At 51.8% G+C, this 24,071-nt stretch overlaps 1 protein-coding gene across 1 annotated transcript in view; it reads right to left on the bottom strand.

Moving 5' to 3' along the window:
- Positions 1 to 24,071, bottom strand: part of LOC138520558 (E3 ubiquitin-protein ligase TRIM11-like) — a 173,628-nt gene that overhangs the window by 32,013 nt on the left and 117,544 nt on the right. Inside the window, exon 2 of the mRNA XM_069632899.1 lies at positions 18,127 to 18,222. Within this exon, the coding sequence (XP_069489000.1) occupies positions 18,127 to 18,222 (96 nt within the window). The remainder of the gene's footprint in view (positions 1 to 18,126; positions 18,223 to 24,071) is intronic.

Genomic DNA, 24,071 nt, shown 5'->3' with positions numbered 1-24,071 from the left:
CTCCAGCTCTGCTCTCTGTACTCTTAGAGGATGTCTTATATCCCTCGCACCCACCACTGCTTCCTGTACTCTCAGGGGATGTCTCATATCTCTCCCACCTCCAGCTCTTCTCCATGTACTCTCAGGGGATGTCTCGTATCTCTCCCATCCATCTCTGCTCTCTTAGGGGATGTCTCGTATCTCTCCCCTCCAGCTCTGCTCTCTGTACTCTCAATGGATGTCTCGTATCTCTCCCCTCCAGCTCTGCTCTCTGTACTCTCAGGGATGTCTTATATCCCTCGCACCCACCACTGCTTCCTGTACTCTCAGGGGATGTCTCATATCTCTCCCCTCCAGCTCTGCTCCCTGTACTCTCAGGGGATGTCTCGCATCTCTCCCCTCCAGCTCTGCTCCCCGTACTCTCATGGGATGTCTCGTATCTCTCCCATCCAGCTCTGCTCCCCGTACTCTCAGGGGATGTCTCCTCTCTCTCCCCTCCAGCTCTGCTCCCCGTACTCTCAGGGGCTGTCTCATATCTCTCCCCTCCAGATCTGCTCTCTGTACTCTCAATGGTTGTCTCGTATCTCTCCCTTCCAGTTCTGCTCTCTGTACTCTAAGGGGATGTCTCGTATCTCACCCATCCAGCTCTGCTCCCTGTACTCTCAGGGGATGTCTCGTATCTCTCCCATCCAGCTCTGCTCCCTGTACTCTGAGGGGATGACTTGCATCTCTTCCCTCCAGCACTGCTCCCCGTACTCTCAGGGGATGTCTCCTCTCTCTCCCCTCCAGCTCTGCTCCCCGTACTCTCAGGGGATGTCTCATATCTCTCCATTCCAGCTCTGCTCTCTGTACTCTCAATGGTTGTCTCGTATCTCTCCCCTCCAGTTCTGCTCTCTGTACTCTCAATGGATGTCACAAATCTCTCCCCTACAGCTCTGTTCTACCGGGATGTCTCTTATCTCACACATCCAGCTCTGCTCCCTGTACTCTCAGGGGATGTCGCCTATCTCTCCCCTGCAGCTCTAATACCTGTACTCTCGTGGGATGTATCATAGCTCTCCCATCCAGTTCTGCTCCCTGTACTCTAAGGGGATGTCTCGTACCTCTGCCATCCAGCTCTGCTCCCTATACTTTCCTGGGATGTCTCGTATATCTCCCCTCCAGCTCTGCTCGCTGTACTCTCAGGGGATGTATCGTACCTCTCCCATCCAGCTCTGCTCCCTGTACTCTCAGGGGATGTCTTGTATCTCTCCCATCCAGCACTGCTCCCTGTACACTCGGGATGTCTCGTATTCCTCCCCTCCAGCTCTGTTCTCTGTACTCTCAGGGATTGTCTTATATCTCGCCCCTCCAGCTCTGCTCTCTGTACTCTATGGGGATGTCTCGTACCTCTCCCATCCAGCTCTGCTCTCTGTACTCTCAGGGATTGTCTCATATCTCGCCCCTCCAGCTCTGTTTTCTGTATTCTCAGGGGATGTCTCATATATCTCCCATCTAGCACTGCTCTCTGTACTCTCAGGGGATGTCTCGTTTCTCTCCCATCCAGCACTGCACTCTGTACTCTCAGGGGATGTCTCCTATCTCTCCCCTCCAGCTCTGCTCCCCGTACTCTCAGGGGATGTCTCCTATCTCTCCCCTTCAGCTCTGCTCCCTGTACTCTCAGGGGATGTCTCCTGTCTCTCCCCTACAGCTCTTCTCTCTGTACTCTCAGGGATGTCTCATATCTCTCCCATCCAGCTCTGTTTTCTATACTCTCAGGGGATGTCTCATATCTCTCCCATCTAGCAATGCTCTCTGTACTCTCAGGGGATGTCTCGTAACTCTCCCATCCAGCACTGCTCTGTGTACTCTCAGGGGTTGTCTCGTATCTCTCCCATCCAGGACTGCTCTCTGTACTCTCAGGGGATGTCTCGTATTTCTCCCCTCCAGCTCTGCTTTCTGTACTCTTAGGGATGTCTCGTATTTCCCCCCTCCAGCTCTGCTCTCTGTACTCTCAGGGGATGTCTCATATCTCTCCGTTCCAGCTCTGCTCCCTGTACTCTCAGGGGACGTCTCGTATCTCTCCCCTCCAGTTCTGCTCTCTGTACTCTCAGGAGATGTCCCTTATCTCTCCCATGCAGCTCCGCTCTCTGTACTCTCAGGAGATGTCTCGTATCTCTACCATCCAGCTCTTATCCCTGTGCTCTCAGTGGATGTCTCGTATCTCTCCCCTCCAGCTCTGCTCCCTTTACTGTCAGGGAATGTCTCGTATCTCTCCCCTCCACCTCTGCTCTCTGTACTCTCAGGGATGTCTTGCATTTCTCCCCTCCAGGTGTGCTCTTTGTACTCTCAGGGATGTCTCGTATCTCTCCCCTCCAGCACTGCTCTCTGTACTCTCATGGATGTCTCGTATCTCTCCCATCCAGCACTGCTCTCTGTACTCTCAGGGGATGTCTTGTTCTCTTCCCCCCAGCTCTGCTCTCTGTACTCTCAGGGGATGTCTTGTTCTCTTCCCTCTAGCTCTGCTCTCTGTACTCTCAGGGATGCCTTGTTCTCTTCCCTCCAGCTCTGCTCTCGGTACTCTCAGGGATGTCTTGTATATCTCCCCTCCAGCTCTGCTCCCTGTACTCTCAGGGTATGTCTTTTATCTCTCCCCTCCAGCTGTGCTCACAGTACTCTCAGAGGATGTCTCGTATCTCTCCCCTCCAGCTCTGCTCCCTGTACTCTCTGGATGTCTCATATCTCTCCCCTCCAGTTCTGCTCCCTACACTCTCAGGGGATGTCTCGTATCTCTCCCCTCCAGGTGTGCTATTTGTACTCTCAGGGGATGTCGTGTTCTCTTCCCTCCAGCTCTGCTCTCTGTACTCTCAGGATGTCTCGTATCCCTCCCCTCCAGCTCTGCTCCCTACACTCTCAGGAGATGTCTCGTATCTCTCCCATCCAGCTCTGCTCTCTGTACTCCCAGGGGATGTCTCGTATCTCTCCCATCCAGCTCTGCTCTCTGTACTCTCTGGGGATGTCTCGTATCTCACCCATCCAGCTCTGCTCTCTGTACTCTCAGGGGATGTCTTGTTCTCTTCCCTCCAGCTCTGCTCTCTGTACTCTCAGGGGATGTCTTGTTCTCTTCCCTCTAGCTCTGCTCTCTGTACTCTCAGGGATGTCTTGTTCTCTTCCCTCCAGCTCTGCTCTCTGTACTCTCAGGGATGTCTTGTATATCTCCCCTCCATCTCTGCTCCCTGTACTCTTAGGGTATGTCTTGTATCTCTCCCCTCCAGCTGTGCTCACAGTACTCTCAGAGGATGTCTCGTATCTCTCCCCTCCAGCTCTGCTCCCTGTACTCTCTGGATGTCTCATATCTCTCCCCTTATTCCAGTATCTGTAACTTTCGGGGGACCCCTTATATCTCTGACTCCCATTCCAGTTCTGCTCCCTACATTCTCAGGCGATGTCTCGTATCTCTCCCCTCCAGGTGTGCTATTTTCACTCTCAGGGGATGTCTTGTTCTCTTCCCTCCAGCTCTGCTCTCTGTACTCTCAGGATGTCTCGTATCCCTCCCCTCCAGCTCTGCTCCCTACACTCTCAGGGGATGTCTCGTATCTCTCCCATCCAGCTCTGCTCTCTGTACTCCCAGGGGATGTCTCGTATCTCTCCCATCCAGCTCTGCTCTCTGTACTCTCTGGGGATGTCTCGTATCTCACCCATCCAGCTCTGCTCTCTGTACTCCCAGGGGATGTCTCGTACCTCTCCCATCCAGCTCTGCTCTCTGTACTCTCAGGGGATGTCTTGTATGTCTCCCTCCAGCTCTGCTCTCTGTACTCTCAGGGGATGTCTCCTATCTCACCCATCCAGCTCTGCTCCCAGTCCTCTCAGGGGTTGTCTTGTATCTCTCCCCTCCAGCTCTACTCTCTGTACTCTCGGGGGATGTCTTGTATCTCTCCCATCGACCTCTGCTCCCGTGCTATCAGGGGATGTCTCGTACCTCTCCCATCCAGCTCTGCTCTCTGTACTCCCAGGGATGTCTCGTATCTCTCCCATCCAGCTCTACTCTCTGTACTCTCTGGGGCTGTCTCGTATCTCACCCATCCAGCTCTGCTCTCTGTACTCCCAGGGGATGACTTGTACCTCTCCCATCCAGCTCTGCTCTCTGTACTCTCAGGGGATGTCTTGTATGTCTCCCTCCAGCTCTGCTCTCTGTACTCTCAGGGGATGTCTCCTATCTCACCCATCCAGCTCTGCTCCCAGTACTCTCAGGGGTTGTCTTGTATCTCTCCCCTCCAGCTCTACGCTCTGTAGTCTCGGGGGATGTCTTGTATGTCTCCCTCCAGCTCTGCTCCCGTACTATCAGGGGATGTATCGTACCTCTGCCATCCAGCTCTGCTCCCTGTACTCTCAGGGGATGTCTCGTACCTCCCATCCAGCTCTGCTCCCTGTACTCTCAGGGGATGTCTCGTATCTCTCCCCTCCAGCTCTGCTCTCTGTACTCTCCTGAGATGTCTCGTATGTCTCCCCTCCAGCTCTGCTCGCTGTACTCTTAGGGGATGTCTCGTATCTCACCCACCCAGCTCTGCTCCCTGTACTCTCAGGGGATGTCTCATATCTCTCCCCTCCAGCACTGCTCCCTGTACTCTCAGGGGATGTCTCGTATCTCTCCCCTCCAGCTCTGCTCTCTGTACTCTCAGGATGTCTCGTATCTCTCCCCTCCAGCTCTGCTTTCTGTACTCTCAGGGGATGTCTCGTATCTCTCCTCTCCAGCTCTGCTCCCTGTACTCTCAGGGGATGTCTCGCATCTCTCCCGTCCAGCTCTGCTCCAGGTACTCTCAGGGGATGTCTTGTATCTCTCCCCTCCAGCTCTGCTCTCTGTACTCCCAGGATGTCTCGTATCTCTCCCCTCCAGCTCTGCTCTCTGTACTTTCTGGGATGTCTTGTATCTCACCCATCCAGCTCTGCTCCCTGTAATCTCAGGGGATGTCTCATTTCTCTCCCATCCAGCTCTGCTCCCTGTACTCTCAGGGGATGTCTCGTATCTCTCCCCTCCAGCTCTGCTCTCTTTACTCTCAGGATGTCTCGTATCTCTTCCATACAGCTCTACTCTCAGTACTCTCAGGGGATGTCTCATATGTCTCCCTCCAGCTCTGTTCTCTGTACTCTCAGGCGATGTCTCGTTTCTCTCCCCTACAGCTCTGCTCTCTGTACTCTCAGGGGATGTCTCGTATCCCTCCCCTCCAGCTCTGCTCCCTGTACTCTCGGGGGATGTCTTGTATCTCTCCCATTGACCTCTGCTCCCTGTACTCTCAGGGGATGTCTCGTACCTCCCATCCAGCTCTGCTCCCTGTACTCTCAGAGGATGTCTCGTATCTCTCCCCTCTAGCTCTGCTCTCTGTGCTCTCCTGAGATGTCTCGTATGTTTCCCTCCAGCTCTGCTCGCTGTACTCTCTGGGGATGTTTCATATCTCTCCCCTCCAGCTAAGCTCTCTGTACTCTCAGGGGATGTCTCGTACCTCCCATCCAGCTCTGCTCCCTCTACTCTCAGGGGATATCTCGTATCTCTCTCCTCCAGCTCTGCTCTCTGTACTCTCAGGATGTCTCGTATCTCTCCCCTCCAGCTCTGCTCTCTGTACTCTCAGGGGATGTCTCGTATCTCTCCTCTCCAGCTCTGCTCCCTGTACTCTCAGGGGATGTCTCGTATCTCTCCCCTCCAGCTCTGCTCTCTGTACTCTCAGGGATGTCTCGTATCTCTCCCGTCCAGCTCTGCTCTCTGTACTCTCAGGGGATGTCTTGTAGCTCTCCCCTCCAGCTCTGCTCTCTGTACTCCCAGGATGTCTCGTATCTCTCCCCTCCAGCTCTGCTCTCTGTACTCTCACGGGATGTCTCGTACCTCTCCCATCCAGCTCTGCTCCCTGTACTCTCAGGGGATGTCTTGTATCTCTCCCCTCCAGCTCTGCTCTCTGTACTCCCAGGATGTCTCGCATCTCTCTCCTCCAGCTCTGCTCTCTGTACTCTCTGGGATGTCTTGTATCTCACCCATCCAGCTCTGCTCCCTGTACTCTCAGGGGATGTCTTGTATCTCTCCCATTGACCTCTGCTCCCTGTACTCTCAGGGGATGTCTCGTACCTCCCATCCAGCTCTGCTCCCTATACTCTCAGGGGACGTCTCGTATCTCTCCCCTCTAGCTCTGCTCTCTGTGCTCTCCTGAGATGTCTCGTATGTTTCCCCTCCAGCTCTGCTCTCTGTACTCTCTGGGGATGGCTCGTATCTCACCCATCCAGCTCTGCTCTCTGTACTCCCAGGGGATGTCTCGTACCTCTCCCATCCAGCTCTGCTCTCTGTACTCTCAGGGGATGTCTTGTATGTCTCCCTCCAGCTCTGCTCTCTGTACTCTCAGGGGATGTCTCCTATCTCACCCATCCAGCTCTGCTCTCTGTGCTCTCCTGAGATGTCTCGTATGTTTCCCTCCAGCTCTGCTCGCTGTACTCTCTGGGGATGTTTCATATCTCTCCCCTCCAGCTAAGCTCTCTGTACTCTCAGGGGATGTCTCGTACCTCCCATCCAGCTCTGCTCCCTCTACTCTCAGGGGATATCTCGTATCTCTCTCCTCCAGCTCTGCTCTCTGTACTCTCAGGATGTCTCGTATCTCTCCCCTCCAGCTCTGCTCTCTGTACTCTCAGGGGATGTCTCGTATCTCTCCTCTCCAGCTCTGCTCCCTGTACTCTCAGGGGATGTCTCGTATCTCTCCCCTCCAGCTCTGCTCTCTGTACTCTCAGGGATGTCTCGTATCTCTCCCGTCCAGCTCTGTCCTCTGTACTCTCAGGGGATGTCTTGTAGCTCTCCCCTCCAGCTCTGCTCTCTGTACTCCCAGGATGTCTCGTATCTCTCCCCTCCAGCTCTGCTCTCTGTACTCTCACGGGATGTCTCGTACCTCTCCCATCCAGCTCTGCTCCCTGTACTCTCAGGGGATGTCTTGTATCTCTCTCCTCCAGCTCTGCTCTCTGTACTCCCAGGATGTCTCGTATCTCTCTCCTCCAGCTCTGCTCTCTGTACTCTCTGGGATGTCTTGTATCTCACCCATCCAGCTCTGCTCCCTGTACTCTCAGGGGATGTCTTGTATCTCTCCCATTGACCTCTGCTCCCTGTACTCTCAGGGGATGTCTCGTACCTCCCATCCAGCTCTGCTCCCTATACTCTCAGGGGATGTCTCGTATCTCTCCCCTCTAGCTCTGCTCTCTGTGCTCTCCTGAGATGTCTCGTATGTTTCCCCTCCAGCTCTGCTCTCTGTACTCTCTGGGGATGTCTCGTATCTCACCCATCCAGCTCTGCTCTCTGTACTCCCAGGGGATGTCTCGTACCTCTCCCATCCAGCTCTGCTCTCTGTACTCTCAGGGGATGTCTTGTATGTCTCCCTCCAGCTCTGCTCTCTGTACTCTCAGGGGATGTCTCCTATCTCACCCATCCAGCTCTGCTCCCAGTCCTCTCAGGGGTTGTCTTGTATCTCTCCCCTCCATCTCTACTCTCTGTACTCTCGGGGGATGTCTTGTATCTCTCCCATCGACCTCTGCTCCCGTGCTATCAGGGGATGTCTCGTACCTCTCCCATCCAGCTCTGCTCTCTGTACTCCCAGGGGATGTCTCGTATCTCTCCCATCCAGCTCTACTCTCTGTACTCTCTGTACTCTCTGGGGATGTCTCGTATCTCACCCATCCAGCTCTGCTCTCTGTACTCCCAGGGGATGTCTTGTACCTCTCCCATCCAGCTCTGCTCTCTGTACTCTCAGGGGATGTCTTGTATTTCTCCCTCCACCTCTGCTCTCTGTACTCTCAGGGGATGTCTCCTATCTCACCCATCCAGCTCTGCTCCCAGTACTCTCAGGGGTTGTCTTGTATCTCTCCCCTCCAGCTCTACGCTCTGTACTCTCTGGGGATGTCTTGTATGTCTCCCTCCAGCTCTGCTCCCGTACTATCAGGGGATGTATCGTACCTCTCCCATCCAGCTCTGCTCCCTGTACTCTCAGGGGATGTCTCGTACCTCCCATCCAGCTCTGCTCCCTGTACTCTCAGGGGATGTCTCTTATCTCTCCCCTCCAGCTCTGCTCTCTGTACTCTCCTGAGATGTCTCGTATGTCTCCCCTCCAGCTCTGCTCGCTATACTCTTAGGGGATGTCTCGTATCTCACCCACCCAGCTCTGCTCCCTGTACTCTCAGGGGATGTCTCATATCTCTCCCCTCCAGCACTGCTCCCTGTACTCTCAGGGGATGTCTCGTATCTCTCCCCTCCAGCTCTGCTTTCTGTACTCTCAGGGGATGTCTCGTATCTCTCCTCTCCAGCTCTGCTCCCTGTACTCTCAGGGGATGTCCCGTATCTCTCCCCTCAAGCTCTGCTCTCTGTACTCTCAGGGGATGTCTCGCATCTCTCCCGTCCAGCTCTGCTCCAGGTACTCTCAGGGGATGTCTTGTATCTCTCCCCTCCAGCTCTGCTCTCTGTACTCCCAGGATGTCTCGTATCTCTCCCCTCCATCACTGCTCTCTGTACTTTCTGGGATGTCTTGTATCTCACCCATCCAGCTCTGCTCCCTGTACTCTCAGGGGATGTCTCATTTCTCTCCCATCCAGCTCTGCTCCCTGTACTCTCAGGGGAGGTCTCGTATCTCTCCCCTCCAGCTCTGCTCTCTTTACTCTCAGGATGTCTCGTATCTCTTCCATACAGCTCTGCTCTCAGTACTCTCAGGGGATGTCTCGTATGTCTCCCTCCAGCTCTGTTCTATGTACTCTCAGGGGATGTCTCGTTTCTCTCCCCTACAGCTCTGCTCTCTGTACTCTCAGGGGATGTCTCGTATCTCTCCCCTCCAGCTCTGCTCCCTGTACTCTCGGGGGATGTCTTGTATCTCTCCCATTGACCTCTGCTCCCTGTACTCTCAGGGGATGTCTCGTACCTCCCATCCAGCTCTGCTCCCTGTACTCTCAGGGGATGTCTCGTATCTCTCCCCTCTAGCTCTGCTCTCTGTGCTCTCCTGAGATGTCTCGTATGTTTCCCTCCAGCTCTGCTCGCTGTACTCTCTGGGGATGTTTCATATCTCTCCCCTCCAGCTAAGCTCTCTGTACTCTCAGGGGATGTCTCGTACCTCCCTCCCCCTCTACTCTCAGGGGATATCTCGTATCTCTCCCCTCCAGCTCTGCTCTCTGTACTCTCAGGATGTCTCGTATCTCTCCCCTCCAGCTCTGCTCTCTGTACTCTCAGGGGATGTCTCGTATCTCTCCTCTCCAGCTCTGCTCCCTGTACTCTCAGGGGATGTCTCGTATCTCTCCCCTCCAGCTCTGCTCTCTGTACTCTCAGGGGATGTCTCGTATCTCTCCCGTCCAGCTCTGTCCTCTGTACTCTCAGGGGATGTCTTGTATCTCTCCCCTCCAGCTCTGCTCTCTGTACTCCCAGGATGTCTCGTTTCTCTCCCCTCCAGCTCTGCTCTCTGTACTCTCTGGGATGTATTGTATCTCACCCATCCAGCTCTGCTCCCTGTACTCTCAGGGGATGTCTCGTATCTCTCCCCTCCAGCTCTGCTCTCTGTACTCTCACGGGATGTCTCGTACCTCTCCCATCCAGCTCTGCTCCCTGTACTCTCAGGGGATGTCTTGTATCTCTCCCCTCCAGCTCTGCTCTCTGTACTCCCAGGATGTCTCGTATCTCTCCCCTCCAGCTCTGCTCTCTGTACTCTCTGGGATGTCTTGTATCTCACCCATCCAGCTCTGCTCCCTGTACTCTCAGGGGATGTCTTGTATCTCTCCCATTGACCTCTGCTCCCTGTACTCTCAGGGGATGTGTCGTACCTCCCATCCAGCTCTGCTCCTTATACTCTCAGGGGATGTCTCGTATCTCTCCCCTCTAGCTCTGCTCTCTGTGCTCTCCTGAGATGTCTCGTATGTTTCCCCTCCAGCTCTGCTCGCTGTTCTCTCTGAGGATGTTTCATATTTCTCCCCTCCAGCTCTGCTCGCTGTACTCTCAGGGATGTCTTGTTCTCTCCCCTCCAGCTCTGCGCTCTCTGTACTCTCAGGGGATGTCTCGTATCTCTCCGTTCCAGCTCTGCTCTCTGTATTCTCAGGGGACGTCTCGTACCTCTCCCCACCAGTTCTACTCTCTGTACTCTCAGGAGATGTCTCTTATCTCTCCCATGCAGCTCCGCTCTCTGTACTCTCAGGGGATGTCTCGTATCTCTACCATCCAGCTCTTCTCCCTGTGCTCTCAGTGGATGTCTCATATCTCTCCCCTCCAGTTCTGCTCCCTACACTCTCAGGGTTTGTCTCGTATCTCTCCCCTCCAGGTGTGCTATTTGTACTCTCAGGGGATGTCTCGTATCTCTCCCATCCAGCTCTGCTCTCTGTACTCCCAGGGGATGTCTCGTATCTCTCCCATCCAGCTCTGGTCTCTGTACTCTCTGGGGATGTCTCGTATCTCACCCATCCAGCTCTGCTCTCTGTACTCCCAGGGGATGTCTGGTACCTCTCCCATCCTGCTCTGCTCTCTGTACTCTCAGTGGATGTCTTGTATGTCTCCCTCCAGCTCTGCTCTCTGTACTCTCAGGGGATGTCTCCTATCTCACCCATCCAGCTCTGCTCTCTGTACTCCCAGGGGATGTCTCATATCTCTCCCATCCAGCTCTACTCTCTGTACTCTCTGGGGATGTCTCGTATCTCACCCATCCAGCTCTGCTCTCTGTACTCCCAGGGGATGTCTTGTACCTCTCCCATCCAGCTGTGCTCTCTTTTCTCTCAGTGGATGTCTTGTATGTCTCCCTCCAGCTCTGCACTCTGTACTCTCAGGGGATGTCTCCTATCTCACCCATCCAGCTCTGCTCCCAGTACTCTCAGGGGTTGTCTTGTATCTCTCCCCTCCAGCTCTACTCTCTGTACTCTCGGGGGATGTCTCGTATCTCTCCCCTCCAGCTCTGCTCCCTGTACTCTCGGGGGATGTCTTGTATCTCTCCCATTGACCTCTGCTCCCTGTACTCTCAGGGGATGTCTCGTACCTCCCATCCAGCACTGCTCCCTATACTCTCAGGGGATGTCTCGTATCTCTCCCCTCTAGCTCTGCTCCCTGTGCTCTCCTGAGATGTCTCATATGTTTTCCCTCCAGCTCTGCTCGCTGTACTCTCTGGGGATGTTTCATATCTCTCCCCTCCAGCTAAGCTCTCTGTACTCTCAGGGGATGTCTCGTGCCTCCCAACCAGCTCTGCTCCCTCTACTCTCAGGGGATGTCTCATATCTCTCCCATGCAGCTCTGCTCCCTGTACTCTCAGGGGATGTCTTGTATCTCTCCCATCCAGCTCTACTCTCTGTACTCTCAGGGATGTCTTGTATTTCTCCCCTCCAGGTGTGCTCGTTGTACTCTCAGGAATGTCTCGTATCTCTCCCCTCCAGCTGTACTCTCTGAACTGTCAGGGGATGTCTCGTACTTCTCCGCTCCAGCTCTGCTGCCTGTACTCTCAGGGGATGTCTAGTATCTCTCCCATTCAGCTCTTCTCTCCGTACTCTCAGGGGATGTCTTCTTCTCTTCCCTCCAGCTCTGCTCCCTGTACTCCCAGGAGATGTCTCGTATCTCTCCCCTCCAGCTGTACTCTCTGAACTGTCAGGGGACGTCTCGTACTTCTCCCCTCCAGCTCTGCTGCCTGTACTCTCAGGCGATGTCTCGTATCTCACCCATCCATTCTGCTTCCTATACTCTCAGGGGATGTCTCGTATCTCTCCCATCCAGCTCTGCTCTCTGTACTCTCAGGGGATGTCTTGTATCTCTCCCCTCTAGCACTGCTCTCTGTACTCTCAGGGGATGTCTCGTATCTCTCCCATCCAGCTCTGCTCTCTGTACTCTCAGGGGATGTCTCGTATCTCTCCTCTCCAGCTCTGCTCTCTGTACTGCTGAGATGTCTCGTATGTCTCCCCTCCAGCTCTGCTCACTGTACTCTTAGTGGATGTCTCGTATCTCTCCCTTCCGACACTGCTCCCTGTACTCTTAGGGGATGTCTCGTATCTCACCCACCCAGCTCTGCTCCCTGTACTCTCTGGGGATGTTTCATATCTCTCCCCTTCAGCTAAGCTCGCTGTACTCTCAGGGGATGTCTCGTACCTCGCATCCAGCTCTGCTCCCTCTACTCTCAGGGGATGTCTCATATCTCTCCCATCCAGCTCTGCTCCCTGTACTCTCAGGGGATGTCTCGTATCTCTCCCCTCCAGCTCTGCTCTCTGTACTCTCTGGGATGTCTTTTATCTCTCCCATCCAGCTCTGCCTTCTGTACTCTCAGGGGATGTCTCGTATTTCTCCCATCCAGCTCTGCTTTCTGTACTCTCAGGGGATGTCTCGTATCTCTCCCCTCCAGCTGTACTCTCTGAACTGTCAGGGGATGTCTCGTACTTCTCCCCTCCAGCTCTGCTCCCTGTACTCTCAGGGGATGTCTTGTATCTCTCCCATCCAGCTCTACTCTCTGTACTCTCAGGGATGTCTTGTATTTCTCCCCTCCAGGTGTGCTCGTTGTACTCTCAGGGATGTCTCGTATCTCTCCCCTCCAGCTGTACTCTCTGAACTGTCAGGGGATGTCTCGTACTTCTCCGCTCCAGCTCTGCTGCCTGTACTCTCAGGGGATGTCTAGTATCTCTCCCATTCAGCTCTTCTCTCCGTACTCTCAGGGGATGTCTTCTTCTCTTCCCTCCAGCTCTGCTCCCTGTACTCCCAGGAGATGTCTCGTATCTCTCCCCTCTAGCTCTGCTCTCTATACTCTCAGGGATGTCTTGTATCTCTCCCCTCCAGCTGTGCTCACCGTACTCTCAGGGGATGTCTCGTATCTCTCCCCTCCAGCTGTGCTCTCTGAACTGTCAGGGGACGTCTCGTACTTCTCCCCTCCAGCTCTGCTGCCTGTACTCTCAGGCGATGTCTCGTATCTCACCCGTCCATTCTGCTTCCTATACTCTCAGGGGATGTCTCGTATCTCTCCCATCCAGCTCTGCTCTCTGTACTCTCAGGGGATGTCTTGTATCTCTCCCCTCTAGCACTGCTCTCTGTACTCTCAGGGGATGTCTCGTATCTCTCCCATCCAGCTCTGCTCTCTGTACTCTCAGGGGATGTCTCGTATCTCTCCTCTCCAGCTCTGCTCTCTGTACTGCTGAGATGTCTCGTATGTCTCCCCTCCAGCTCTGCTCGCTGTACTCTTAGTGGATGTCTCGTATCTCTCCCTTCCGGCACTGCTCCCTGTACTCTTAGGGGATGTCTCGTATCTCACCCACCCAGCTCTGCTCCCTGTACTCTCTGGGGATGTTTCATATCTCTCCCCTTCAGCTAAGCTCGCTGTACTCTCAGGGGATGTCTCGTACCTCGCATCCAGCTCTGCTCCCTCTACTCTCAGGGGATGTCTCATATCTCTCCCATCCAGCTCTGCTCCCTGTACTCTCAGGGGATGTCTCGTATCTCTCCCCTCCAGCTCTGCTCTCTGTACTCTCTGGGATGTCTTTTATCTCTCCCATCCAGATCTGCCTTCTGTACTCTCAGGGGATGTCTCGTATTTCTCCCATCCAGCTCTGCTTTCTGTACTCTCAGGGGATGTCTCGTATTTCTCCCCTCCAGCTGTACTCTCTGAACTGTCAGGGGATGTCTCGTACTTCTCCCCTCCAGCTCTGCTGCCTGTACTCTCAGGGGATGTCTAGTATCTCTCCCATTCAGCTCTGCTCTCCGTACTCTCAGGGGATGTCTTCTTCTCTTCCCTCCAGCTCTGCTCCCTGTACTCCCAGGAGATGTCTCGTATCTCTCCCCTCTAGCTCTGCTCTCTATACTCTCAGGGATGTCTTGTATCTCTCCCCTCCAGCTGTGCTCACCGTACTCTCAGGGGATGTCTCGTATCTCTCCCCTCCAGCTGTGCTCTCTGAACTGTCAGGGGACGTCTCGTACTTCTCCCCTCCAGCTCTGCTGCCTGTACTCTCAGGCGATGTCTCGTATCTCACCCATCCATTCTGCTTCCTATACTCTCAGGGGATGTCTCGTATCTCTCCCATCCAGCTCTGCTCTCTGTACTCTCAGGGGATGTCTTGTATCTCTCCCCTCTAGCACTGCTCTCTGTACTCTCAGGGGATGTCTCGTATCTCTCCCATCCAGCTCTGCTCTCTGTACTCTCAGGGGATGTCTCGTATCTCTCCTCTCCAGCTCTGCTCTCTGTACTGCTGAGATGTCTCGTATGTCTCCCCTCCAGCTCTGCTCGCTGTACTCTTAGTGGATGTCTCGTATCTCTCCCATCCGGCACTGCTCCCTGTACTCTTAGGGGATGTCTCGTATCTCACCCACCCAGCTCTGCTCCCTGTACTCTCTGGGGATGTTTCATATCTCTCCCCTTCAGCTAAGCTCGCTGTACTCTCAGGGGATGTCTCGTACCTCGCATCCAGCTCTGCTCCCTCTACTCTCAGGGGATGTCTCATATCTCTCCCATCCAGCTCTGCTCCCTGTACTCTCAGGGGATGTCTCGTATCTCTCCCCTCCAGCTCTGCTCTCTGTACTCTCTGGGATGTCTTGTATCTCTCCCATCCAGCTCTGCTTTTTGTACTCTCAGGGGATGTCTCGTATTTCTCCCCTCCAGCTCTGCTCTCTGTACTCTCAGGGATGTCTTGTATTTCTCCCCTCCAGGTGTGCTCTTTGTACTCTCAGGGATGTCTCGTATCTCTCCCCTCCAGCTGTGCTCTCTGAACTGTCAGGGGATGTCTCGTATCTCTCCCCTGCAGCTCTTCTACCTGTACTCTCAGGGGATGTCTTGTTCTCTTCCCTTCAGCTCTGCTCTCTGTACTCTTGTCACGCACTCCATGCACTCATCCCTCAGTGTTCCCAGTGTCCCCAGTGCCCGTCCCCGTACCTCCACTCCGCCCCATCCTATTGCCCGGTTCCGGGACTCACGTGTGCTCTCCCCGAGTCCTCCTGTGCCATTGCGTATGTTTCAACATGCTGCCTACTGTCGGAGACGCCCGTTCCATTGGCGTGTTCCTTGGCGATTGCGAGACCGGCTTCTTCCGCGTCACGTGACAAACGCCTCCCACTCACGTGTTCCTAACTCACATTCACGTGATGCGGTTGCGGGTCATGTGACCGGAAGGTAATATGCAGCACCGGTATTTAAACAGCCGTATCGGAACACTCGGTGCTTCACAGCTGTTTACCTGGACACTGTTCGGCGCTTCGCTTACTTACATTGTGGATTGCTTGGAAACTGACCACGGAAAGGATTAAGGACTGCTATCGGATTCCCCTGGCCTCTGGCTTCTGGTTTATTGGATTTCTTGTTACGATTCACGGACTGCTTTCTGGACTACTACTTGCTTAATCCTTTGATACTACGTTCATTTTGGTATCAGGTGGGCCCGGCACAATCAGCACCGACTACTGAGCTCACTGCCCTGTACAGGGAAAGAAGCCCTGGTGGGTCCCGGAACCCTCTCTATAGGTACAGAAGAGTCACCACTGTCACTTATCGGTAAGACCGTTCCAATTGTTTGTTATCTGGTTTGTAATTGCTGTATTGGCTTGATACTTAACTGGTGCTTTCTTTACAGTGGTTCGGGGTTCCCAGAGGTCCACGATTCCGGAAGATCATCTCCCACCTCTGGCCTCAAAGGTTGTACAGAGAGTGATTCGGACTCTCTCTGTGCGACACTTGTGGACAGAGGACTCTTCTGACTACACGACAGTCAAGACACAACAACTCTCAGGGGATGTCTCGTCTCTCTCCCCTCCAGCTGTGCTCACCGTACTCTCAGGGGATGTCTCGTATCTCTCCCCTCCAGCTCTGATCCCTGTACTCTCTGGATGTCTCGGATCTCTCCCCTCCAGTTCTTCTCTCTGTACTCTGAGGGGTTGTCTCGTATCTCACCCATCCATTCTGCTCCATATACTCTCAGGGGATGTCTCGGATCTCTCCCATCCAGCTCTGCTCTCTGTACTCTCAGGGGATGTCTCTATCTCTCCCCTCTAGCACTGCTCTCTGTACTCTCATGGGATGTCTCGTATCTCTCCCATACAGCTCTGCTCTCTGTACTCTCAGGGGATGTCTCGTATCTCTCCCCTCCAGCTCTGCTCTCTGTACTGCTGAGATGTCTCGTATGTCTCCCCTCAGCTCTGCTCGCTGTACTCTTAGGGGATGTCTCGTATCTCTCCCATCCGTCACTGCTCCCTGTACTCTTAGGGGATGTCTCGTATCTCACCCACCCAGCTCTGCTCCCTGTACTCTCTGGGGATGTTTCATATCTCTCCCCTCCAGCTCAGCTCTCTGTACTCTCAGGGGATGTCTCGTACCTCCCATCCAGCTCTGCTCTCTCTACTCTCAGGGGATGTCTCATATCTCTCCCATCCTGCTCTGCTCCCTGTACTCTCAGGGGATGTCTCGTATCTCTCCCCTCCAGCTCTTCTCTCTGTACTGTTGAGATGTCTTGTATGTCTCTCTGGGATGTCTTGTATCTCTCCCATCCAGCTCTGCTCTCTGTACTCTCAAGGATGTCTTGTATTTCTCCCCTCCAGGTGTGCTCTTTGTACTCTCAGGGATGTCTCGTATCTCTCCCCTCCAGCTGTACTCTTTGAACTGTCAGGGGATGTCTCGTACCTCTCCCCTCCAGCTCTGCTGCTTGTACTCTCAGGGGATGTCTCGTATCTCTCCCATCCAGCTCTGCTCTCTGTACTCTCAGGGGCTGTCTCGTCTCTCTCCCCTCCAGCTCTGCTCCCTGTACTCCCAGGAGATGTCTCGTATCTCTCCCCTCTAGCTCTGCTCTCTATACTCTCAGGGATGTCTTGTTTCTCTCCCCTCCAGCTCTGCTCGCTGTACTCTTAGGGGATGTCTCGTATCTCTCCCATCTGGCACTGCTCCCTGTACTCTTAGGGGATGTCTCGTATCTCACCCACCCAGCTCTGCTCCCTGTACTCCCTGGGGATGTCTCATATCTCTCCCATCCAGCTCTGCTCCCTGTACTCTCAGGGGATGTCTCGTATCTCTCCCCTCCAGCTCTGCTCTCTGTACTCTCTGGGCTGTCTTGTATCTCTCCCATCCAGCTCTGCTTTCTGTACTCTCAGGGGATGTCTCGTATTTCTCCCCTCCAGGTGTGCTCGTTGTAGACTCAGGGATGTCTCGTATCTCTCCCCTCCAGCTGTGCTCTCTGAACTGTCAGGGGATGTCTCGTACTTCTCCCCTCCAGCTCTGCTGCCTGTACTCTCAGGGGATGTCTCGTATCTCTCCCATCCAGCTCTGCTCTCCGTACTCTCAGGGTATGTCTTGTTCTCTTCCCTCCAGCTCTGCTCCCTGTACTCCCAGGAGATATCTCGTATCTCTCCCCTCTAGCTCTGCTCTCTATACTCTCAGGGATGTCTTGTATCTCTCCCCTCCAGCTGTGCTCACCGTACTCTCAGGAGATGTCTCATATCTCTCCCCCCCAGCTGTGCTCTCTGAACTGTCAGGGGATGTCTCGTACTTCTCCCCTCCAGCTCTGCTGCCTGTACTCTCAGGGGATGTCTCGTATCTAAGCCATCCATTCTGCTCCCTATACTCTCAGGGGATGTCTTGTATCTCTCCCATTCAGCTCTGCTCGGCATACTCTCAGGGGATTTCTCGTATCTCACTCCTCCAGCTCTGCACTCTTTACTCTCAGGGGATGTCTCGTATCCCTCCCCTCCAGCTCGGCTCTCTGTACTCTCGGGATTTGTCTCATACCTCTCCCCTCCAGCTCTACTCTCTGTACTCTCAGGATGTCTCATATCTATCCCCTCCAGCTCTACTCTCTGTACTCTCAGGATGTCTCATATCTATCCCCTCCAGCTCTACTCTCTGTACTCTCAGGATGTCTCATATCTCTCCCCTCAAGCTCTGCTCTCTGTACTCTCAGGGGATGTCTTGTATCTCTCCCGTCCAGCTCTGCTCCCTGTACTCTCAGGGGATGTCTCGTATCTCTCCCCTCAAGCTCTGCTCTCTGTACTCTCAGGGGATGTCTCGTATCTCTCCAGTCCAGCTCTGCTCCCTGTACTCTCAGGGGATGTCTCGTATCTCACCCACCCAGCTCTGCTCCCTGTACTCTCAGGATGTCTCATATCTATCCCCTCCAGCACTGCTCCATGGACTCTCATAGGCACCCTCGCGCCTCTCTGCCCTGAGCCTCTCTACACATATATGAAGCCATTGCTCTCACCTGGAGCTTGGATGCTTTCCTTCTTTCTTCCACTACCCACTTCTGCAGCTGCTTCAGCTCTTTTTTCAGATGCTCCATCTGGCTGTAAAGTTTATCCTAAAAGAATAAAACCAGTTTGTTAGTCAAAAGATTTCCTGCAAATACATAATCTACACAGAACAAGACAAAAGGCTACCAGGACATCCTAGCTGGTGCTACAATATATGCTTCCTCAGACTCCCGGCTGCTCCCATAGGCTAATGGCCAGTCTATAATGTATGCTCCCTTAGTCTCCTGGCTGCTCCCATAGGATAATGGACAGTCTATAAAGAATGCTCCCTCAGACTCCCAGCTGCTCCCATAGGCTAATGGACAGTCTATAAAGAATGCTCCCTCAGACTCCCAGCTGCTCCCATAGGCTAAGTGTTAGGAAAGATTCCCATTTATGTGCAATTTTCCCTCCAGTTGTGAACCCCCCAGCTTATTGCTGTTGTCTGACCATCCTAGCCTGACATTTGCCAGAGGAGCCCAGCCTTCTGCTGCATTCCACTGGGCTTTCGCTCACTTTATTATGGGGAAACTGAAATGCCCTTAAAAACAGTCAGTACTGGGAGACTTTGTTTCCTTTTAAATCACCCACCAATACAGAAAAGAACAATTCAAGACACACAGTGAGTGCAGATTGAAAACTCAATGTTATGATACCTTTCCTCCCAGCAACCCTCACCCTCCAAGCATCAATTAGGCTTGACTCCTTTGAATGGAAAGCAGTGGCAGGGAGTGAGAACATAGTGGGAAAATTGGATTTTGAGTATTACAGAAACAAAATGGGAGATAGAAACGTATTGGAAAAATTAATTTTGCTACACCTAACAAGAACAGGTAGGGATTTAGGTTTTTAGTCAGAGCACAATGGGAAAATCGGTTTTGGGACAGAAGCACAGTTGCAATGTGAAAGAATGAAAAGCAAGGGGAAATTCGTTTTGCAGATTACAATGGGAACATTGGTTTTGGGATAGAAGCACAGCTGCAATGTGAAAGAATGAAAAGCAAGGGGAAATTCGTTTTGCAGCGCACAATGGGAACATTGGTTTTGGGATAGAAGCACAGCTGTAATGTGAATGAATGAAAAACAAGGTGAAATACGTTTTGCAAAGCACAATGGGTGCACAGGGGCAATTTCGTTTTGCACCTTGCATATGCACAGGTACTACTATGCTTCCCACTTCTGATTTAAAATGAAGGGGATCAATGGGGAATTTTGTTTTTACACCCTGCACACACACACGTGAAACAGGGCTTTGCGGTTAATTCTTTTGGCAAATCTTTATGACTATAACGGCTCACAACACACTGAGAAGAGTTTGTTAGTTTGGAATGCCAACAAACACCACACGTGATTTCTATAGGGGAATTAATTGATTTACTTTGATTAAATATGCTAGGGATCTACACAGACAACCAGGATATCTTTCTTTGGGGAATGACTAAAACAATGCTGGAAAAATATAGGGCTTACAGAATCTATGGCTTTGGGGTAGTTTTACTTACAGGAAAGCCCTGGAACTGGGCATCAGGAGCCAGATGTGGAACAGGTGCAAGTGGATCTAGGTCACCTGGCCCAAAATCCGCCCACTTGGTGCCTTCCAGGTTGGCGCTCTTTTCCCCACTTAGCAAGCCCCGCCCACCTGGTGCCTACCTGGTTACTGCTCTTTTCCCCACTTAGCAAGTCCAGCCAACCTGGTGCCTTCCTGGTTGCCGCTCTTTTACCTACTTAAGGAGCCCTCCAGCCTCTTTTCCTTTGCAAATGGGGAGCAGGTGCAGGTGGATCTAGGTCACCTGGCCTAAGCCCTGCCCACCTGGCGCCTACCTGGTTGCGGCTCTTTTCCCACTTAGCAAGCCCAGCCCACCTGGTGCCTTCCTGGTTGGCGCTCTTTTACCTACTTAAGGGGCCCTCCAACCTCTTTTCCTTTGCATATGGGGAGCAGGTGCAAGTGGATCTAGGTCACGTGGCCTAAGCCCTGCCCACCTGGTGCCTACCTGGTTGCGGCTCTTTTCCCACTTAGCAAGCCCAGCCCACCTGGTGCCTTCCTGGTTGCCGCTCTTTTACCTACTTAAGGGGCCCTCCAGCCTCTTTTCCTTTGCAGATGGGGAGCAGGTGCAAGTGGATCTAGGTCACCTGGCCTAAGCACCACCCACCTTCTTAGCCCTGCCTCTTCCTTCCTGCTCTTAACTCTTATATCAATGGCGTCTCTCGCCTGGGCATCTGAAGCGAAGGGCAGATGAAGAAAAGGGCAATTCCTGTTCGGACCAGGAGGACCCAGGGCCCAACCTCCTACTCAGACAGCAGGTAAGCATGCACCAACATTTGTTTACTCCCTCTGTCTCCACAGGCCATCCCCACCCCCTATGGTCCCCCTGTGATGTTCCCTTGTGCCCCCACTTCGCGCACACAGGTGTTGCCTGTTTTGCTTGTTTCTTCTACCCTGCTCCCCCTCCAGGCTACTTCTGCAGGAGTCTGTCCTGATATATTCTGGTTTCACCATCACTGTCTTGTGGCCAATGCTGGATTTAACTTTTATGGACTTAATTGATTTACGGTGCATCACCCTTTCTCAACTCTCATGCTGGACTTCCTTTGCATCTTGTACTCATGGTGGCCCTGAATCATGCTGTTCCCATCTTCATCTTCTATCCTGGCTTGCAACATTATGTGTTACTACTGACTCTGCAATTGTATTCGCTCTCCCCTATTCCTTCTCCACTCTTTTTGACTGCTTACTTTCTGTTCTCTCCTCCTCTCCCTTTCTCCCCTTTCCTATCTCCTCCCCTCCTTCCCTTACTTTCTTCTATGCACTTACTCTATCAGAATTGTCCCTGGACCTAGTATGATAGCAACCTCATCTGTCCCCTCCCCCCTCTCCTTACATGTTTCCCGCCCTCCCTCCTCCAGCACTATCTGAAATGTCATCAGGCCTAGTACGATTGTCGCTTGTTTTGATCTTCCCCTCCCTTAAAGCACCCCTCTCCCTCACCTTTTGGTTTTCTCTGGCTCTACCAGAAATGTTGTCAGACCTAGTACGGTAGTCGCCTGTCTGTTTCCATTTCCCTCCCACTCTCCCCCTCACTTCCTTATCTATGTCTTAGCTCTTGTACTGTCTGAATTGTCGTCAGGCCGAGTGCGATAGTTAATGTCACATCCTTACTGTTCATGGCCTGTAAGAATGTCATTTATTTTCCCTTGTTCCCTACCTTAGCTTGAAGCGCTTTGAAACACATTGTGTGTAGGCGCTATATAAATAAACGATCATATCATATCATCAAGACACACCACTGGGACAGCAAGGGGGTCAGTCAAGGATCAACTCTCTTTCCTCCATGGGGTCCCAGTCAGCTTCTATGTCTCCTGGCTCCTGTCTCCACTGCAAGATTTAGACCTCTATGCTGGGATGTTTCTTGCCAGATTCTGGCAGAAGGTCGCCTCTTGGAATTAGTGGAAGAAGTCCAGTTCTCATGCAAACTGGTTTACTTATAGTGCAAACGACATCACTAATTTGTAATGATTCCCACGAAAGGGGTTGGTTAATGTTCACTACCCACCCACCCTCCCTTTGTGCTAATAGGACAAGGGGATGGGGGAGTGATTTGGAATAGCTGTGGGAGGAGAAAACTTCATCATCCCACTTTGACAGATGGGCTCGGTCTGCATTGAGCTCACAAAATATCTCAAAATGGCAAGCACCCTGAATTTTCAAATCTTTACATGTATGAATATATTTTTGAGAACTACATTTTAAAGTGAATGATAAAAGACTAGTCTGAAATCTGCTCACCCTTTCTATACAGAGATACAGTTTTTATTAATTTACTCAGGAACCATATCAGTGAAAAATATGCCACTCCACAGCCCCCATGTTAATGATGACCTGCACGCACCTACCAACTTTCCCCTCTCTCAGAAACAAGGGATGGCCCAAATCCCATTTTCATTAATAACTTTAGTTATGTTTATCACACCAAAATCATTTTAGCAGGGTCACCTTTAGTAAATATCTGGAATGACCGTTGCGCGATGTACGCTGTCCATTTTATGTGATACAATGTATTTCTCCCATTTAAATCAAGGTGCATTTTCACTCCTCCTTCTCACCTGCACCCCCACCTTTTTTAAAGTTTAATTTCTCTTCTTAGGCATGTGACTTAAGCAGAGATGCCTGTGTTTAGAATCCGCCTCCCCTCCAATGCTTAATGGCCATTTTTAGTGCTGCCAGAACAGACATGGCTTATCTGGTCTTCACCGTGTTTTCAATCTAAAAGTATATTCTTTCTTGTATTTTTAAGGAAGGGCTCTGATTGATGATGACACCCAGGCCTCTCTTCAGGGTAGCAGAGGGAGGTCCTGGAGTTTAGTTTCACATTGGGAGAAATGACCAGCAGTGCATGGCCTTTTAAACTCACACTCAATTGCTTTTAAATGACATCTTATAAGGCAGACAATTTCAGCACATATGAGTGTCACTTTTAAATTGTCCTTTGTATATTGCCATATCTGAGAACACCATGTTCACACTTTGAATTTCTCTTAGCATATTGTCAATTTGGAGAGAAAAATGAAAATGACATTCTTTTATTTAATTAACATGTAAGTCTCTGTTTCACTTCAGCTGCTTGGAGCACAATTCTGGTATCCCATTGAAGAAACTTTGCACTGCTGTTTCATATGTGTGAGTGCATGAGTCCATGGATTTGTCAAAACATCAGTGCCACATGTCTTTCTTTTCCTTCATGAAATGCATTTCGCATATCTTTGCATTTTGGGATTGAGGCCCACTTTCTTTACTTTGTGATTTAGGTTCACTAGGCCTTATGTCCGACATCATTTCTGCACCAGCCTTTTATTTCGGTGAGTGTTGTAGAGGAGGTCCCAAATAAAACCTGCATTCCAGTCGCCCATTTTGAAGTACCAGGAACGTTCACACCAAAATATGTGACGTATGATGAGCAAATAAACCAGCAGAGCACCGCAGTGGGGCTCTGCCCAGTGCCTATCAGAAGAGCAACACCTATTGAAGTACCGATACCCAGAAAACCATGGACAGTAAGGTATCCATTAAGGAAACCCTACCAGCAAATGAAGCGAAATGAAGATTGCCTAAGTACAGTCCCGGAAGAAGCCAAAAAAGTCCTAATGGAAGACGAATGGTGATGTCACGAGGACCCGGACAGACTCACAGATGGAAGAAATGATGACCCGAGAATGACAGAAAGAGACGAAACGCCATGAGTAAGGCTATTGTGGACCTAGACAAAAGAATGAGGTCCAAAACGTAAGAGAGTTAAGCTGTAAGCAAAATGAAACAGTCGATCAGTTTACACCTGTAAATATGCTTGGAACCGCAAGAAAGCTAAGAAAACAGTGCGGCTTGCTATGCTAAGTAGAAGAATAGTGCGGCAAGTGCCATTATACATACATCTACCTCAAACAAAGTACTTTAGTATAAATATATTCCACTTTGCAAATGAAGCAGAATCAACCCAGGTTACTAAAGGCCAAATGAACAGAGATCCATATTTAACAAAAACGAGAAGAGACGGCTGAAACAAAACTCGGCTGAAGCAGCTCGTGCCAGGTAAGCCAAGGTCAGACTCATAAAAGAAGCAAACAGTAGCTACATATAATTGAAACTAAGAACAGAATATCCTGTCTCTGAAAGGTCCAGATAAGGAGGCGAAGCCAGATGGCAGGGGAAATAAGAATCAATTACACAAATTAAGAGAAGCAAGACAAATTCATGGCATAAGAATCACGTGTCCAGTCGAGCAAGAAGAAGCGAGGGTTCACACCTGCGCTTGGCACTCAACCAAGCAGAGATATCAGAATCTTTCCAGACAGAAGATGCAGTTTCGAGGCCAACCACAGTGAAATAATTGACACATAGTTGCTGAAGCAATGATTGATTGTAACC

The sequence above is a fragment of the Ambystoma mexicanum genome, chromosome 13, assembly GCF_040938575.1.
Source record: "Ambystoma mexicanum isolate Mex_15411 chromosome 13, UKY_AmexF1_1, whole genome shotgun sequence".
NCBI classification, from domain to species: domain Eukaryota; kingdom Metazoa; phylum Chordata; class Amphibia; order Caudata; family Ambystomatidae; genus Ambystoma; species Ambystoma mexicanum.
This window is presented reverse-complemented; position numbering and strand designations above follow the sequence as displayed.